The sequence below is a fragment of the Drosophila bipectinata genome, chromosome XR, assembly GCF_030179905.1.
Source record: "Drosophila bipectinata strain 14024-0381.07 chromosome XR, DbipHiC1v2, whole genome shotgun sequence".
NCBI lineage: Eukaryota > Metazoa > Arthropoda > Insecta > Diptera > Drosophilidae > Drosophila > Drosophila bipectinata.
This window is the reverse complement of record NC_091735.1, coordinates 25,942,644-25,962,732: the sequence shown is the minus strand read 5'-3', so window position 1 is coordinate 25,962,732 and position 20,089 is coordinate 25,942,644. Positions and strand designations below refer to the sequence as shown.

At 42.9% G+C, this 20,089-nt stretch overlaps 1 protein-coding gene across 2 annotated transcripts in view; it reads left to right on the top strand.

The window, feature by feature from the left end:
- The window catches only part of Tlk (Tousled-like kinase), a 58,556-nt gene that overhangs the window by 8,208 nt on the left and 30,259 nt on the right, over positions 1-20,089 (top strand). Inside the window, exon 1 of one of the 2 annotated variants that reach the window (XM_017254077.3) lies at positions 6,108-6,276. The exons of the other annotated variant lie outside the window; for it this stretch is intronic. Within the exon in view, the coding sequence (XP_017109566.2) occupies positions 6,208-6,276 (69 nt within the window). The 5' untranslated portion in view covers positions 6,108-6,207. Of the gene's footprint in view, positions 1-6,107; positions 6,277-20,089 lie in introns of those variants that run through there. 2 annotated transcript variants of the gene reach the window in all.

Below are 20,089 nucleotides of genomic sequence, written 5' to 3'. Positions count from 1 at the left end.
CAGTGTCCGAGTACGAGTAAGAGTACGAGTACCTATTGCCCAGTGCCCGTTATGTCGTTCGTGTTGCGTCGGTCAGTTTTGGTTTTTGGTTGCCACACATCAGGGAAAGCAACAACAACAACAACAGCAGCAGCATCAACTAAGGGAATAAAAGCGGCAGCAGCGCAGAAACTGCGCACAGTGGCCGCCAGAACAGTAGAAACTATTGGATTGGACTACGAGTTCACCTGCCTAAACACTTTCTGATCAACATCAGATTCGTAGGAATCAGATATCGTTTCAATATTTATTTGTAATTAAAATAATAATAACATTAATTCGATTAGCGCGTTGGATTCTACGAATCTGACCACTGGTGTAGAGTAAGCATTTTGCGTTGCGATTTTCAACATCTCCTCCAGAGGCTGAAGATGAGGTTCTCGTTGTTGTTGCTGCGATGACGACAACATCGCTGGCTTCTTGTTGTTGTTCTTGTTGCTCGCTGCTGCCTAGGCTCACATTCTCATTACAGTTCATTCACCCAAAAGATACGGCTTTATGTATCTATTAGTTATGTATGTGCCTCTCAGCCTTCAGTTTAGTTGGGTAGCTGCTGCTTTTGTTGTTGTTGTTGTTGCAGTTGCTAAAGTTGGTGTTGCAGCAACCGCAGAAACGGCAGCCTCCGCCTGCCTGCCGTTTTAGCCAAGTTTTGATTTGTTTCATGTTGTAGACTCACACACACGAGCTGGCCGAAGGCAGCCGCCAATGCAGATACAGATACATTCCTCTTGACCATCTGTCGGCGTCATCTGTCCCCCTTTCCCTTCCTCTTCCCCTTCCACACCCCTCTTTTCTTTTTACTCTCATCTCACTGGCTCCCGTATCCAAGTTACTCATTATTTAACTTAAGAGGAAATTTTTTTTTAAAAGTATTAACCTCTCAGATGCATTTTATCTCCAGGGTTCTCTATACCGGCTCAACGAATGCTCCATATCCATATATACTTTAGCATTACTTCAATATTAAGTCTTAGGTCTTACCTTACATAACACAGTACATACCATATCCAATATTAACGCTTACATTTCTTTCCCTTTCAGGTGAGTCTCTTGGTTTATTCGAAACTATTCGAAAATTGCGATTCATAGGGTAAGCTACACCGATCTGAATACTATACCGAGCTGTACAATATTAAATTCTACCAAGGAAACACCTTCAATGGATGTAGATGGAAGATGTCCCTCCCATACGTACCTTGGTTGCCTCCAGTATCTATTCCGTGAAATGTGTGTGTGTAGCTTAGTTTTTGTTTCTTTGGGCTTTTTGGCCAAAAAAGAAGCCCTTGGAAAGTGGAAGAAGACCGGGAGCAGAGCTTCATTGGTCCCCCACTTGGCCACCTCTCCTCTCACTTTTCAGGGCTTAATTTTCCAATGTGCAACATGCAGCATCTGCGAGAGGGAGAGGGAGAGAGTGAGTGGGAGAGAGCGAGAGCGAGAGAAAAGAAGGTAGTTAGAAAAGAGCGAGCCAGAGTGGGGGAAAAGGGGGGTGCTGGTGGTGGTGGTGGTGATGGAGCAGTGGAGCTGGTTGATGGTAATGCTGCCGATGGTGCTGCTGATGTTGGTGGCTGCCATTTCCAGTGTGTATTTAGCAAAATGCTTTGCTGTTGCTTTTGTAGTTTAGTTTTCCCACTTCCAGGCATCAGTCAACTGCAGTTGCAACAACACCAGCTTGCAACCAGCGCCGGCAACCTGCAACCTGCAACAACAAAAGGCTCGCAACGGAGCCCGGCAGAGCCACGAAGAGCAACAACCTCGATTCGTGGTTTTGTGTCTATTACCACCACGCACACCCCACTGTTTCCCACCACCCCATTCCAAGCTCTGCTTTGATATTCATAGGGCTAACGCTAGCCAGGGTTCCTCCATGAAAATGAAACATCTCCATCCGTGTAATGAAATATTGCATTCAAGTTATTCAAATTAAGAAATGGCCTCGCACTTTAGCTTGCGAAACCCAGAAGCCATCAAGCAATCATAGTTTCTGGTGTTTGATTTGAGATATTTACAGTTTCAGAGCAACGTTTCTGTAGTTCGCTACGATGTCCTCGTTGAAAGCCTTTCCCCAACTACTCTTGGTGTGCGAAATATAAGTTTGGGTTGGAAAATGTAGTTTATACGTTATTCTTCCTTAAAATTAAAAAGGAAAGTATATCTTTCAATTTTGAAATTGACAGTAGTGTTAATCAGCGTGTTGTTTTAAAACTTATTATTTAATTTAATTATAAACATCAGAATGGGTTATGGAGTATGTGGTATTGTCGCAAGGAGGAAAGTAGTCCTCACAATGAAAGCAGATGGAAGATCCCTGGCGCAAATTGCCAAAACAATTTAAAGGAAACTAGAAATAAATAAGAGTATTATTTATGAATTAATTCGAATGATAATAGATTGGCTGTTCGGAGCCAGTTCTTAGCCTTTGGGCCCTAAGCCACTTCGGTTAATAATCAACCCATTCATTCGCTCTTCGCACTCGTTATTACGAAAAGTTGAAAGCTACTAAACCTATTGGCCAGTGACCAGTGGGGTTTGGGGTATTGAAAATCACATAATCACAGTTTATGGTTAGGTAACTCCTCTCATAACTCCCCATGGCCAAGTCTTTTGTTTGGCACCGATATGCGAACGAGACGGTTGGCCCAGAAGTGCGACAGGGACGGGGATGCGATACTCGCAACCTGCAACACATATCGCATCGCATGTGCAATGCGGAGAAGCAGGCAGCAAATTGGGAACACATTCGAGAGTTTTCGGGGCTAATAAGTGAAGTATCCGTAATTGTTTGATGGCCAAGTCCTGCTCACACATTTTCCGGGCTGGGGGGGCGCGAGTGCTGTGCAGTAGGGTGGGGGGCGTGGCCCCGTTCTAAGCCCACTCACATCACACAAACACGCACAACGTCTGCTCTAACCCAGAAATCATAATTCTCTCCCAGGCGGATTATAAATGCCCGGTGCATCTGTAGTTGTGAGTGATTGCGTGGGTGTATCTGTGAGATGCGTGACTTGCATTCGCAGGATGCGCGCGCTGCATTCGGTAAAATACACACACCAACACACAACAGCATACCCACACACTGATACTCCAAGGAACAAACGACGACAATGGCCCTCAATCACAGTTTCTAGGCGAAACAGTGAATGTGGCGACAGGGACAGGGTGGAAAGTCCGGGGGGAAACACCGAAGGATTGGTACAAAATGGTGGAAAATTTCGGGAGCCGCCAACCCATTAGCACGATGGAAGTGCGATGAAGAGACAGCTTACCCTCGAAAATGGCAAGCTTTGCTGAAAACATTTCCTTCTGCCTATTTCAAAATCAGACCAAAAGTATATGCATATGAATTTATTTAATATGCTTATTCTATATCCTTAACATTATTTTTCAAGTACCAAAAAGGCACAGGCTTATTTGCCACGTTATTGCCTTCTTGTGAATTTTCTGGACCAATTTTGGAGCATTCTCCAACATGGAATTAAAGGTACTTTTTATTTTACAAAGTTCTGAGTTCCATTTTCGGAACATGTGCGAAACACAACTATAGCTATATCTGTCCCTTTCTGTTGGTGCCGAATTTTGACAGTTTTTCTGAGGCTTTCCTCTGCTAGTTCCGGTCGTCTGTGGCCCCACTTTTACGTCCTTTCCTTTCCTCCTCGTGGAAGCTCTTCTTTCCTCCTGCCTGTCCCCTTGTGCACTCCCTTTATTCTGTATTTCCTGGTACTCTTTCTTGTATCCCGTTCCTATAGTAGTTTTACTCTTTTATGGCTTTTCTGGCTTTTGTCAGCTGTTGCAGCCTCAGAAAAGCATTCGATGCAGTTCTCTCATGCGTTGTCCTCCTTCAATGCTCATTCCCTTAAGCAGATCACCTCGTTTGGAAAACTTCCTCTGTGGAGGCCCTTTGGGTTATTTTGTTTTTAAGTGCGTTTGTTTAACTTGCATCCGTCCAAAAGTGTCGGTTGCCTTTGGGCAGGAGCACTACATGTATGTATGGAAACCAGCCATGGGTTTCGGGTAGATGTAGTTTGGTTGTGTCGGGAGCCAAAAATTGTGCACTGGCTCTATTCAGTGAGTCCATAACTCAGCTAACGGTTCCAGCACCTCTCTCGCTCCACCTCAGCTTTCCTCTCTGCCTCGCTGTCGCTCCGTCTCTTTTCGGCATTGTGGGGGAAGTTAGTAGCCCTCTCATTTGCCCAAGTGAATGGCCATCTCTTTCTGGCCGCGTTTTTTGGGGCCATCAGAAATTCTCGGGAGAGAGGAGTCAAAGCCAAAGCTTCACATCGCAAGTTGCCACTTTAAGTTGGTTCCGTTAGCTGTCGTTGTCGGGCTAACGTTGGCCCACACATACACCCATACACCCACATATCCCCACACTCGCACTCACACTCAGGCCCTCTCGCAGGAACACATGTCCAAGGAAAACGGAAGTCTCATCCAAAAAAAGGAATCAAAAAAGGAGATAAAACATACCGAAGAAAAAACTGGCTGGCAAGGCCGAAAGTGGAACTGTTACAGGGTGAAGGGTTGAAGAATATCTTGCGATGATACTCCAAAAACTTCTGGTAAATATCAATTACCAACAAAAAGGAACCTATTTAGGGACAAGAATATCATTTAAGAAACAAACTTTGAAGAATGTATCTTAAGGTCATAAGTGATTGGCTCAATTAAGTGTCCAGAAAGAGCAAAGCTTTGATTATGTTTGGGAAGGACTTTTAAAACTTTGAAGAGGTTTGTTAGGTATTAAATGCGGGAACCATTGATTTTGTTATGCCTCTATACGATACGAATAAGTGGAACAATCTAGACTCATCTCCATTGTCGGAATCTATGAAACAAGCTTTAAGTTTCTGCTTAAGTTCAACTGGCAGAACCCCCAGGAAATCATAAAAGCTGACCTAGCGCAATCGAACCCCCCGAAATCCAGACTATCGACGTTCGATTGCGGTTCGATTGCAACACGCAACCTGCTACATGCAACCTCCGACTGGGCTTCCAATTGGAGATTCGGTTGTTGTCATCAGCTTCTGCTGATGGTGCTGCTTTTCAAACTGTGTCAGAGTTGCAATTGTTTTTTCATCTATGCTCTTGCTTTTTGCTCCCAACTGGCAAAACCAGTTGTAGAAGAAAATTCAGGGGAAAGGGCAGAGAAAAGATGGGGACACTGAGACTACAAAGGGGAGGGGACGGGGGGGAATAGAGCAGAAGGAGGCAAGACAGACACTTGGCCCTGTGCTACGAAAAAGGGTCCCTCTAAGAGAATTTTTGCTTCTGAGAGCATGTAAATATCGGCTCATGAACACACTATACCCCCACTGGAACAACAGAGGCCGCAAAAAAAGCGACGAAAGCTCTGTCAAATCCAACTTTGTGACTAAACTCGTTGGGGCAACATTGTTTAAATTTTCTTGACTAGAGTTTATCGACTTATCCCTTTAAGATGGGCTGTTATCATATAGTGGCGGTACTGGGTTGGACACCATTGCCTTTGGATTCGCATTAGGAACTGATTTAGTGACCAAACCTGGAAAAGGCATCAACATTACACAGTGTGCTCGACCCGAGGCATGTCAGGCAGGTCCTTTCCCTCTCTGTTACCACCCCACTCCGACCCCACTTTGTGCAGCCAACCCCTGCCGCATTTTTCACTCATTTTCCCTCATTTCCCCCGCCACCGATTTTTCTTTTATTTAGCGTGCTTCTTTCTGTTTTCTTGTGCTTTAACGTTGGCTTTGGCTTCTTTCTATGCCCGTCGCTGTGACGCCGACTGCGCTGCCACATTCTGCTGCACACACACAAGGGCAGCGTGGCACTCACAGACACACCAATACTCACTCACGTATTTACTACATTCCTCAGTACTTGAAGCGCCTCCGGAAGTGATGGTTTTCATCTCTGCGGCGCTGCGTCGCGAATTTTGAGAGCAAACAACCGAAAAAGCAATAGTAACCGAAACGCAGAGTAATAAAAATTTGGCAAATATCAGAACGGAAAGGTAGTAGATAATATCATACATAGTTTGATAAAACCAGAGTGGCAGTAGCTGCGTTACAATTTGTTTTTGTTTGGTGTCATACAAAAAAAAACCAAATTTTAAGTGTTTCCATCAATAACTTGTTATGTGGGTGTCCAACGTATAAAACTGAACGCCAGAGCAGAGATCCAGCTGGAAGAATGCGAAGCAAAAGAAACACCACCGACTTGGGACTACTACAGCGCACCTGCATTGTTGGCGGAAAATCGGTGAGATACTAAATCAAGACTCGATTGGGGACGGCTTAGTCATTAACTAAAATAGCACCATTCTGTTAAATATTAACTAAAATTAAATTCCTAAATAAGAGACCTCCATAGAAAACGTAACAAAATCATGCAAATTTAATCAAGAAAGCCAGCACAAAATTAATTTGTCTACTTGGACCCACAACAAATTTCCCATTCGTATTCAACCAGAAAATAATAATTAGTGAAGCAAAGTGTAGAGGGGCCCTCTTCCCTTCTTTCTGGCCCAGTCTCCGCCACTCTCCCTCTCTTTATTGAGCTTTTCAATATGCCAAATGGGAATTAAACAATACACATGCGCGAGAGAGCCAAGCAACGAGAGCGAGAGCAACACACGATTTGATTCGCTACTTCACGCGATTTTTTCAAGCTTCTGTCTGGCTCTGGCGTCTTTCGCCGCTGCTGGGCGCCTGTTACATTCTGTAGACTGCAGCGTCATTGCAGCGACGCTCACCCCTGGTTTTGTTGTTATTTTTAAAAGCTACAGCAGCGTCAGCAGCAGCACCATTAGAAACTCCAGCCATATTCGAATAAAATTTTACAAAACGTGCGACAAGCGAAACGAAAATCGAAAAACCGCAACGAACTTTAACTACAACAATCTGTAGCTATGCTCGCATTCAGGTAAGAGATTCGGCGTGACCTGTGGTTTGTCAAAGGTGGGCAGAGGGACAAGTGCGAGAGGGCGCGATACATATACCGAGTGATGAGCGGCTGTGTTGATTGTTTTGAGTGGCCGCTGGGGGGCGCTAATTTGCTTTTCTCAGAGGGCTCCCACACAGCCAATATAGTTGTGCGAGTACAGTGGAAGTTCACTAAGTGGATTTAAATACGCAATTACATGACTAACATGATATATAATATAAATCCTTAGCATAGCCATCTCTTGATTCCCTTTCTTCAATCATCAAAAAAAAAATAATAATTTCAATTAAAATTTCTATATATTGTAGTACATGCATATAGCATACATGTGTATTTTTTTATCTTGCTGTCTTTTTACTCACAATCAGTGTTACAGTCAGTGTGTTATTTTTGTGCTTCTAATTGGACCTTTATTTGGTGGAGGTGAACTGCTTGCTCGCGCGTTCTTCACCCCCAGTATTTTAAACGAGCACCGTGCAACAAATTCCAAGTGATTTTGTCCAGTAATCGGATGTAGCAAAGCATGGTTATCGTTCCGGGGATAAGTGTAAATAAAAACCCACCAAATATAATATATTCCCATCCTCGGAGGGTTTAATTATACTCCCCGTCAAAAAAAAAGCTAGCGGAGCTTACGAAGTAGACTGTAAATAGATGGAGAAAAATAAAGAATATGAAGGGAAAGGCAGGGGGAGACCACTCTTTGGGGAAATTATAGCAATAGGCAGTAGTTAATTTGTTTAGGTCTCAAGATAAGTTTGTGGTTACATTTAAAAAAATTTAAAGAGATTTGTAATTTTTATATAATTAATAAACAATTCCCATATACATATTTAAAAAAAATGAAAAGTGGTTTTTGGCGTATTAAGTGTAACGTGTAAACTTGTTCGTTTAAAATTCTTTAATACAATAAGAATACAATACAATAATTCTTTAATAATTCAATAATACAATAATTTAATTTTTCGTGATAGAGTGACAACTCTGTGAAATTAATGCTCTCTCCGTCTATCACACTCGCTGGCCCACATCCCACAGCCAGAGGTCGCTCTGCTCTCGTTCTCCGGCGCTCTGTTAAGCTCTCTGGCTGTTGGTCCCGCTGTTTGCCTGTTAAATTGGCGGTTAGACGCGCGCGTCAGGTAGAAAGCGCGGACACGGATGCAGCACCGCAGGCCATGAGGCGTCGATTGCTTTGGTGAGCTAAGAGGAGAGCAGTCAGCCAGACCCTGCCGCTGAGGACTTCCTTTTTCTATTCTCAGCGGTGGTTGTTTGTCGGGTTTTTTTTTTGGTTCTGCTGTTGCTGCCGCTGCTATCAGCAGCTTCAAGTTTATCGATTTTTTCTGGCGCTGGTCGTTCCCACTGCTCTCTCGCTGGCACTGGCCTCGGCAAAGCACTGGCACTCTCTCTCTGAATTGTTTAGTTGCTGGCGATTGCTGCGCGCCTGTTCTTTCCCTCGAATATCGAATCTCGATTTCGATGAGATTTTGTTACTAGCCAACTACACAATACGAAACCGCACTCAACCCATCCCTCAAATTATTTATTTATTATATGGATTACAAATGCCTCTTCAAAAGAATGCAAAAATGTAAAACAGCAACGGACGCCAGAACGAGAAAAAAAGCGACAGACTGGTCTGAAATTCTTAACAACGGTCGTCGCACTCACCTTCACCATATCACAGAACTTGTGCGGCTGTGTGTTGTCTCTGAACCTAACAAACCTCACCACTCGACAGCTGCTGGCTCTCGCTTTGTCTCTCTCTGGCCCAGGCTGGCTCTCGCCTTGATTTCATCATATTTAATTCCGTTTAAATGAAAATGAACTCAAACCAATTACCTAGCAATATATCCCCCCGATTTCGATTTCCTACTCCTACGGCAGCAGCAACTATATATATATGAAGCAATCTGGCAGACTTCTGGCAGACAGAACGTGCAAGCGTCGCGCCTTGCAGCCAACTGAAGTGATAACATGCGGCCAACTGGTAGGGCAGCAACAGCTACGGATACAGATACAAATTCAGATACATATACAGAGACAGCGACAGCGACAGCAGCTACACTGCTATACAGATATACTACACTACACCAAACCACTAACCATACAGCATATAGACAACCCATTTCATACAACGAAAATGGACGCGAAAATTTCTTGCGACAGGCCCCAGCAGGCCCCAGAGCGGATTTCTTACGCTCTTTTACGCTCATCGTTCGTTCATCTTACGCTCATTCTCGCATTAAATGTTTTCTGTTTCTCAGTCTCTAAACGGAGCGCGATGAAGAAGGTTGGCCTGCGCTTCGGTTGATCTTTGTGTGTATGCGTGTCACACATTCACATACACGGGTGTATGTGTGCGTGCGATTTCGTTTCGAAGCCAGCGCACAAAATTTTGATTTTTCTTACTTTTCAGGCTTGCTACCCTAACCAAATTCGGGTATTCGTTATTTGATGAAATGACGAAAGAAATTATATTATTTTTTATATTATATTTTTTATTATTTCAGCATACATTTTTAATTTATTTAGGAATAAGATTGAGTGTTAGTAGTAAATGATTACTGTATATATATTTTTACGAATCATTAAAAATGAATATGAGAAAATGAGAAATGAGAAAATTTCAGAGTATATTTCAGTCGGAGTCACTTAAAACGCCGATTGCTTTTAAGTTTTTGTTGTTCTGCAAGAGGCTTGTGCATGCCTACTCTAACGATGGAATGATTTTTAGGGGAGGGTGAAGACACGAAAACAGCTGATGGAATTGTTTACCTTTTTTGTTTACAATTTTTCAGGCACTTGTTATTAATTTGGGTTATTGTGAGATTTAATTAAATTATTGTCGTCAATTTAATAATTTCCTTATATATTTTGGAACTTTAAAAAAGTCGCCGCTCGAATTTTTTACAGATATACATATATTTGTATATATATACATACATATTTACATTGGTTTTCTGATACCTCTTGCAGAACAAGAAAAACTTAAAGGATATAGGCGTTTTGAGTAACTCCGACTGAAATATACTCTGAAATTTTCTCATTTCTCATTTTCTCATATTCATTTTTAATGATTCGTAAAAATATATATACAGTAATCATTTACTACTAACACTCAATCTTATTCCTAAATAAATTAAAAATGTATGCTGAAATAATAAAAAATATAATATAAAAAATAATATAATTTCTTTCGTCATTTCATCAAATAACGAATACCCGAATTTGGTTAGGGTAGCAAGCCTGAAAAGTAAGAAAAATCAAAATTTTGTGCGCTGGCTTCGAAACGAAATCGCACGCACACATACACCCGTGTATGTGAATGTGTGACACGCATACACACAAAGATCAACCGAAGCGCAGGCCAACCTTCTTCATCGCGCTCCGTTTAGAGACTGAGAAACAGAAAACATTTAATGCGAGAATGAGCGTAAGATGAACGAACGATGAGCGTAAAAGAGCGTAAGAAATCCGCTCTGGGGCCTGCTGGGGCCTGTCGCAAGAAATTTTCGCGTCCATTTTCGTTGTATGAAATGGGTTGTCTATATGCTGTATGGTTAGTGACCAAACATAGCAGCGCAGCAGCAGCAGCAGCAACAGAGGCAGTAGCGATGGGCAACGAACCCCAACATTTTACCAACAACAATAACAGCTATACATACAACACGTATAAAAACAGCTAAAGATACAAAAACAACAGGCACTCAACAGTCAAGTGTTCGGCTTGTGGCCCAGGCAAAAAAGCGGCGTGTGAAGTGTTTCCCATACAACTATACAGCCCCCATCCCACGGGGGCGTATTAATCCGACGAGATGATACCCTATAAACATTGTCATTGTGATAATGATTAGGGAACATTTATCACGGATATGTAGTAATGATAAAATGCTTCCTATCATAAAATGGCCTTTTCATTATACTAGTTGGTATAAAATGGGTATCCCCAAATGCATATCCCCGTAAGAGGGTACTAAAAATCGACGAGTGAAACAGAAAGAGCTGAAAAAAGCAAAGCAAAACGAAAACGAAAAGAAAAACGAGGCAGGCCGAAAAAATTGCAAAGCTCTCGGTGTGCGCGCGACCCCAAAGCTAAAACCGTTGAGTCGAGGACTGACTGCTGCCGAGTGTGGAGTGTTCAATGAACACGCACACACACACTCGCATTGGCAAAAAGACAAGCCGACACACACAGACACGAGCTGACAGCAAAGTCTCTCACACAAATCCGAAAACCAGAACACATGATTAGCCTAGTAAAATGAGCCATAGATATGCAAAGCACTATGGATCAGATGGCCGATTTTGTTGCCAAAACTCATATCTCCAAAACTTTGTCTTTTAGTTTCGTTTATTTATTTTATTGAGATTGTTGGCCGTTGATTTTGGGCGTCTATTACTAGCGAAAGACGATATTTGAGCTTGGGGACATGGTAAAATATTTGTTTAATTTTTATATCAAAAAAGGCCAGCAAGACTCCTATAACTAATACAAATAGCAATTAGTAATAGTTTTATAGTAATGGAGCTTATTCTATTAAATGCCCAAATTTCCATCTAATACCCAAATAAGTATGCTATGTTTTTTACTTAGTCACCCCACTGTGCTTAAATGACCCTTTCCCTTTTCCCCTTTTGCGAGGCAGTGAAAAAAAAAAAAATAAACCGGTTGCACTGCTTACCGACATTTTCCGCTACGTTGCCGGCTAGAAAGATTCGGGGAGCCAAAGTACGTGTGCCTGTGTGTGTGGGTGGGGGGTGGAGTCGAAAGAGCACCGTTGGACGGGTGAGAACGATGGGGTAAGCCCCACGAGAGAAATCGAACGCGAGAGAGACGAGACCCAGAGAGCATAGTAGCCAAGAAAGGTCGTCGTGTTGTTGATTTTCGTTGTCGGCAAGCCGAACAAGTGTTCATGTATCTGTGTGTTGGAATAACTGTATCTGTGTGCTGCCATAACCGGAAGGTCGCTTTTACCACACATTTATTATGGAAAAATCGCGTAATCACTGTCGTATCACATTTTTCTTATTTTGGCCTCTTGGGCGAGAGAGTGGTGAAAAAATAAGAACCACAGAGAAACAGAAACAAAAAAAAAAGGAAAGCAAACGGCATATATCTTTCTCTGTCCTTAAGGCTGTAGTCCTGTAGCTCGGTTTTGGTTTGCTTTATTTTTAACAGGCTTCAAACTTGTTGCAAGGTGCTCGCATGTTTGATGTGCGAACTCTATGCAAACTTTACCTTTTTTTCCTCTTTTTTGCTTTTTATTTTCGCTCTTGTTTGTTTGCTTTATTTTCCCCATCTTGGCATTAAAGCTCTCGGGGGTCCATAATTTTTGGTATGGCACTCGCTGATTAAATGGAAGGCGGCATTATGCACAGTTCCGATTGGATGGCATGGTACTCGTTCGCACGAAAAGGGTTGCCACTAAACTTTATTAATTATTTAAAACTTGAGCTTGCTTAAACAAGCTAAGGTTATACCTGACAATTAAGGTCTGTGCATATTTTTTTTAATTATTAAAAAATTAATAAAAATATTATGTTAGTCGAGACGGCGCAAGACATTTAATTTATTTCAATTTGAGGCAGACATGCCGCTCTTCCGTATTGCTTGAATTTGTCAGTACTCGATGGTTCTATTTATCTTCAAGTTTCACACCACATGCTCTTAGTCCCAGTGTTCGATTTTTGAATTGTCTGACACATGTATTTACTCACCGATTTCTGGGAGCTTTTCTGTTTGGGTTTTAGTTTTCCCCCATTTTTTTTTTTGTATATTGTACTTTTGGTTGAGCTTTGGCGTTGTTACCTTTCGCCCGAAAAAATCCGCACACACAGACAGCTACAGAAATTTTCCAGCTCTGGGATCTCGCCGATATTCCAATGCAATTTCATTCGAGGCAGGGGCGTGGGCCTGGTGGCTGTCTGGTTGGCTGGCTCCGACGACTAGGGTGTGTATACATACATACGTATATAATTTTTCAGTTTGTCTCCTGACTGAATTTATTTTTTTATTATGTTGCATGCAAGTTGCCCGACCACATTGGGCAGATTCCTTCAATCTTCTAGGTTGAATCCGTAAGGTTGAAAAGGGACATAGAAAATGTTTCAACTAATCAGTTCAGATTAATAGCATTAGCTTGAATGATCATTATGCAATACATTTTATTTTTCATTTTAGACAGTTTTTTCGTTTTGCTGGAAAGTGGAAAGCATGGGGTGTATTTTCTTTTTTTCGTTGCCACCTCCGGTGCCGCATTTTCATTTTCACCCTGGAAAATGTCTCTGGTGTCGAGCTCTCCCTACTGGAAATCCTTTTCCTGGCTTTTCCGCTCTCAAGTTGCATGTTGCACGCGTGTGTGGACCCCGTTGGACCCTCTGCCCCTACTCCTCCTGTCCCAGCAACCCGTCCTTTCGCACCCCGTTTTTGACCCGGACACAGACCCGGATTTGTTACCAAGACCCGTACCCGCAACCCGCAACCCGCCACCCGCCGTCTCCCTCAGCCCGTAGCCGCGTACCATCGCTGATGATTTGTAAAGTGGATTTTGTGTATTTGACGATTGTTCGACTTGCGTGGCTGATGCTGTCGTTGGTGCTTTTGGCCCGGCCATTGCAAAACTGGTTACTGTTGGCTGAACTGCAGTTGCCAACAACTGGTCTCTCTTTCTTGCCTGGCTCCTGCCCTGTTGCAGGCATCTCGCTCTGGTGCTGGTGCTGGTGCTGGGGCTGGTGCACCCGTTTTTTCCATTTTGGATATTCTGTCCTATAAAAATATGCTCAGTCCGGGCAGGCACTTTATTTAGTGTGAACCGCAAGCTTTATTCTGCTGATACTTCCTGAAGGGCAAACATGGCGAAATACTTTCAATGTGGATGCTTGGAACCCGCAGGTGCATTCCTGCAGGATATTTCTGATTACTTGCGCCGCTGAGTATTCAGAAATCCTTATCCTTGAGATACCTTAAAAATGTATCTTGAGTTATAAACTTAGCCAAATGTCTGAGGAGATATAGTACATCTTGTGGCATGCTGGGTATCTAGCTGGGTATCAATACATATGAATTTCGAATGAATTTTTGCATTTATCTTTTTTTTTTATTTTGGCTGAGATGGAAGACGAGCATACATCGGATATATGTTTTAATTATATGCCTCTATTGTACATATGTACGTACCTAAATACCTACCATTTGATTCCTGCGTCTTTGAGAAATCTTGGCATTATAATTAGCTCTGCCCCTTGAATGATTTTTGGTCCATCTAGGAAGAACGTCTACATACACCTACACAGACACCGTCCATGTACGTTCTGCATGCGTGTCTGTGTGTGTATATGTATTTATTATATATATATATATATATATATGGTATTTTGTGTACATATGGCCCGATTACTGAACACACAAGCTTTGCAGTCCATTTTGCTACAGTTAAAGTGCGCTTGTTGCTGCCCCATGTGTGTTATTGCTGTTGTACGGCCAGCTCCTTAATGTTGCTATCGTTGTTGTTGTTGTTGTACGTGCGTGCGGAATATTATGCGCCGCGCACAAACCACACACACGCATAAATATACACACATATATGTAGATATATGTATATGAATACACACATAGAGTACCACCAATACAATCGCATCTATAAACGACGCATGCCGCGATTGCGATGCGACGATGTATGTTGCTGCGTTTGTTGTTGGTGTTGCCACCACGATGTTGGCTGCTGTTGTTGCTGGTCTTGCGTCGTCTCGTGGTTGTCGTAGTCGGCCACTTCATCATCGACAAGCAGCGGCAACAAATGCCACAGCAGCAGCAGCAACATCCCAGCAGTGGCAGCAGCAGAGACACAGGCCGAGACACTAACACAGGCCAGGCAGTTGGCTTAAACTAAGTAGAAAGACCCAGGCCCCGGCCGAAACAAAAAAGGTCGACTTGTCCTGCTCCTGCTCCTGCTTCTGCCTCTCTCCGCCTTCGTGTGGCTGCCTCTGTCTCTTGATGTGGCTGCTGCCACAAGAATAGAAGCATGAGCAGCAGCCGTCGTTGTGGCCTGGCTTCGATTACCCTCTAAGCTTCCATCCTTTGATGAAGCTGGACACGAAGCTATACTACCACCTGCGAGATACATCCTCGGACTTATTTGGATTAACCGAAAGATTTGGGTTTAGCTGACTAATGAATATATGTATGTGTAACCTTTTTATAAACAGCCTTGCTCGGTGATTTCTTTCGGAGGCGCTGCATGCATCCTGAAATGGTGCTCGTATCTGCACCTCCTGCTGCACTGGTATCTGTATCTGCCGCTGTATATCTGTGTCTCTGTGCAATCCTTCGCTACAACGCAATTGTTGCCACCTTCTGTTGCTGCCTCTTCTGCCGCCTCTTTATTTGTTGAAGAGGCAGCGAGTAGATGGATAGGTGGCCACATAGCCACCCGAGATGGGTGCCGGGAGGTGTGTCAGGGGCGCCAGCAGAGGGATGGCTGGCGGAAGGGAGGTACGAGAAGCTCGACAACAAAAACATGAAGAGTTTCCACCGATGAGGCCGCGAACCTGGCGACGAAAACTGACTGAAACGATGCCAGGATGAGTGAGTTAAACCTCGTGTATGGGGACCAAAGTAGGGCGGGACGCTGCACACCTAGGGTCAAATAAATAGATCTTCCTTAATAATTTTTTCAAAAGTGTTCTTGCATATTAATATTTCTCATAACTACAATGAAATAAATTAAACTTACTTGCTGCTCTACTACTCAGTTACTTTCAAAGCCTGGTCACATAGTTTTATGGCCATGAATGTTTTTGGCAGGAGAAAAAAAAAACACCAAACAAGGCGGTGAGTGCGATTGCGAAAAAAAAGTTTGTGTGCGCGAATGGGCCACAGCGATAGCGTAGGCAGCGGCGCAGACGCCGACAGCGCTGCTGACGTAGCTGCTACGCAGTTGGAAGTTTTTAGCTAAGTTGGCGTCACTGCCTGCATTCGCGAGAGTGTGTGTGTGTGTGTGTGTGTGTTCACATTTAAATTGAAACAACGTCCATCCCGCCTCTCCTCACCACCCCACCATCGCAACATCTCGTTCGCTCAGCCCCCTTCGGAGTTCCATCGTCTTGTGCTTCTTCTTGTTCGGTTTCTGCATGCAAAGCAACCAGCTGCAGGAGCCGCAGCAGCGCCACTGACGTCGGCAGAGGCAGTGGGGCCATCGAGAGAACGAGACAATGCGAGAGAGAGAGGGAGAGAGAGAGGGCGAGCGTCGAGAGTCGGGTCTCGAGAGGGGCGGATGGGGCAGGGAGAGTGGCGAGCAGCATCAATTCAGTTTTAGTTTCAGTCGCAATTCAAACGCCATCAAAATCAAAACGGTAACGAAATACAACAACAAATCGGCGCAATACTCCAAGTATCCCAAGTAGCCTCAACCAACACACAGAAGCAGCATCTCAGGCACAGCCAGCAACAGCGGCAGAAAAACGCAAACAAAATAGAGGCTACAAAAAATGCAAAAGCAAACACAATAATATAGCATGTCAAGCAAAACAAAAAATACTAATATATACAATGTGATATATGTGAAATTGTAAACTAATATTTTTTTCGGTGCCAACGAAGGAGAGTCCGAGGGCGAGCCAGCGCTCTGGCGAGTACATGTATAATAGCATTTTGTTAAACAATTTCCCCAAAACACAAAGTGTAAACACAGAGAGCCAAACAAAAAGAGAAACGGCCCAAAGAGAGCGGCGTGTTTTTGTAGTTTTTTCTGCAATTTTTTCCTGTGTGTGCTAGTGTGCAAAAAACAAAAAGTAAACATGGCCTAAGGCGAAACAATGCGGGAAATTAATAGAATGAGAAAAATATGGCCAATAAAATTGATGGGTGGTGTGGGGTGGATAGATCGGGAGGGGGAGCTCCGACTGGGAAGAATAGAATGTGGGCTAAAGTGTTTGTGGCTCTCCATCGGTACTCTTTCCAAAAGGGTACTGTTGGCGTTTCATTATTCATCCAAATTAATAACTCACTGAGTTATTATTTCCAATCAAGATGGGTCACCTTTAATCGTCTTTATTTTCTCTTGAGAATGAAGATTTCAATTGTAATGATACCGGATAAGATTTAATGTATCTAGAATAATATTAGAAAAAATATTATTTTGAAGAAAGTGTAATAGGCAGTTCTTGTATCTTTGCGAATGGGTATGCAAATTGTATCTCTATCTCACGCTTCCGTGCATCTGTTTGAGTGTATCTGTGTATCTCCAAGCGCGTCTCAAATAAATCACGTATTTTTCAGCACCAGATAACGGTTCGGCGATCTCGTCTCTAACGTAGAAAACTAACGCGACTGATGTATCTGATGGATACACACACAGAAATTGATATTGCCCGTAATTAACATGGCCAAGTAGCTGCTCTCTTGCTTCGAGCCAACACGCCGATGTTGTCTCGTGGTATTAGTGGTCGTTTATAATTTCAGTTTTTGTTGTTGCTGGCATTGTTGTCAACCCAACAACACGGCTACAAATCCACCGAGCAACGAACGCAAAAGTAAAAGACAGAAACAGTCGCAGACTGTCAGAAATCGGTACAGTGGGCACACGCTAGGAGGATCATTCTGCCACATTGATGTTTTAAATGACACAATTTTGGTTCTTGGGGTGGCCACTTTAGTAGGTTGCCTTGGAGTTCATTTGGCGGAGCTGCAGATGCTTTATCTTTTCAAATTAGAATTGATACACAGAGCTTGAGGTACAGATACTTTTAAAGATACAGATACACACAGACGTGGGTGGGGCTAAGTGGGGGCATATGAACTAAATTCAATGCTCGGTCGTATGGCGTTTGTCGCTTACTTGTCTCTCTCTTTTATGTTTTTCTTCGAACTTAAATCCGAAACTGAATCCGCGTCCGAATTCGAACTCGAATTATCAGCTGCAAAGTGTGCAGGTGGTGCGGGTGGGGACTGGAACCTGGGATTAATCGAGGCGATGGCGATGGCGATGGCGGTGACGATAGACACACGAATAAAAAGATACACATATTGTATGTATAATGCGACAATATAATAAACACCCAAACAAAAACGAGCAAATTGTCGCCGCTTCAAAGTACAAACAAATAAACGTACGCGTACTAATGTGAGTGTAAAAGTATCTGTAGAATGCACACATATGCCGGGCATTAACTAACAGATTTCAGGGCCTCGGTGCTCAGTATATATAATTGGATATTATATTTCAGTATAATACGCAATCTTTAACTTCAGAAAACATGAATGATGTTTGCAAAACAGAGATTTCTTCGGCAATCGTGTGAGATACACCGTGATACCCTCAAGATATCCTTTTTAGATGGTTGGAGAGGGAGATAGATATGAGGGAAAGAGAGAATGAGGCATTGTTAGAGAGGGATACTTGGAAAAAGTAGAGTGGTAGCCACTTCTATAGGTAAATTCTGCTCAAGTTATTTTTCTGTCAACCATTTGCGGGGCTTATCGCTCTCAGGCAGTTGTTGTTTATCGACAGTTGTTGTTGTTTGCTTTTGTTGCTGTTGTGTTGCTAGCTGGGCTCTTTTTATACCCTTGCAGAGGGTATTATAATTTTGTCCAAAAGTGTGCAACGCAGTGAAGGAGACATCTCCGACCCTATAAAGTATATATATTCTTGATCAGGATCACCTCCTGAGTTGATATGAGCATGTCCGTCTGTCCGTCTGTCCGTCTGTCCGTCTGTCCGTCTGTCTGTCCGTCTGTCTGTCTGTCCGTTTCTACGCGAACTAGTCTCTCAGTTTTGAAGCTATCGTCTTGAAACTTTGCACACACCCTTCTTTCCTTTGCACGCAGTATATAAGTCGGAACGGCCCGGATCGGCCGACTATATCCTATAGCTGCCATATAACTGATTGATCGAAAATGGTATAACTTTGGTGTTTTTAGAGTTAGAGAATTCAAATTTGACAAGAGAGCTATTTTTGGCAAAATATTACGACATGCCAAATTTCATAAGGATCGGCCGACTATATCTTATAGCTGCCATATAACTGAACGATCGGAAATGACCCAACTTTCGTGTTTTTGAAGATAGAAAGCTGAAACTTAATACAGATTATATTTTTGGCCAGATGATCCAACCTACCAAATTTCATTAGGATCGGCCGACTATATCCTATAGCTGCTATATAACTGAACGATCGGAAATGACCCAACTTTTGTGTTTTTGAAGATAGAAGTTTGGGACAATTTTAGGTTTCGTTTTTGTATTATAATAAATTGGGAAATATTATCATATTCTCATAAGGATCGGCCAACTATATCCGATGTTTGCGATATATATCCGGTTTTAACTGCAAGGGTATATAAACTTCGGCTCCGCCCGAAGTTAGCTTTCCTTTCTTGTTTTTCCTGTCTTGGTCTTCTTCGCAGTCTCGGTCTCAGCCTCAGTCTGGGTCTTCTTCTTCTTTATCTTGGTCTTCTTCTTCTGGTTGAGCTTCTGCCTGGTCTTCCTCTTTCGGTGCTTCTTCTCCCTCTACTTGTTCAGTGGCAAATATGACTTCAACCGGTTCAATGGTTGAAGCTGAAGCTCCTCACCCCAGCTCGCAGCCCCGAACCCCCAACCCCCAACCGCTCGGCTTCGGCTTTTTTTTCTTGTTGCTTGTTTAGATACAGATACACATTATGTATACAACTCGATGCTTGTTGTTATTTCTGTGGCCAAACAGATACGGACACACACACAGTCGCACACACAAAAAGTACACATATAGATATGTATAAAGAAATTCGTACAGACGGACAGACCAAGTTTGAGGCGCGACTGATGCCTACAGTGTACCATTTACTATTTACCATTTCATTTTCAGTACATAACAAGTATATAAGACGAGCACACACAGACAGCCATACGGGTTTATATATATTCTTTTTCTTTTCTCATATTGTTGTTGAAAAAAAAAACAACGGAGAAAAATTTTCTATTGGGCTGCTTCCTTCCCACTTTGCGCTTTACTCAATTTCCCCCATTCCCATCCCCATTCCCCATTCCGATTCCCATTCCATTGTGCATCATTTATTCATGCACTCATTTGCACATGCTTTCCAATACCCCCATAACCCGTGCCCCATGCCACAGTGTTCCCCCGATTCCATTTG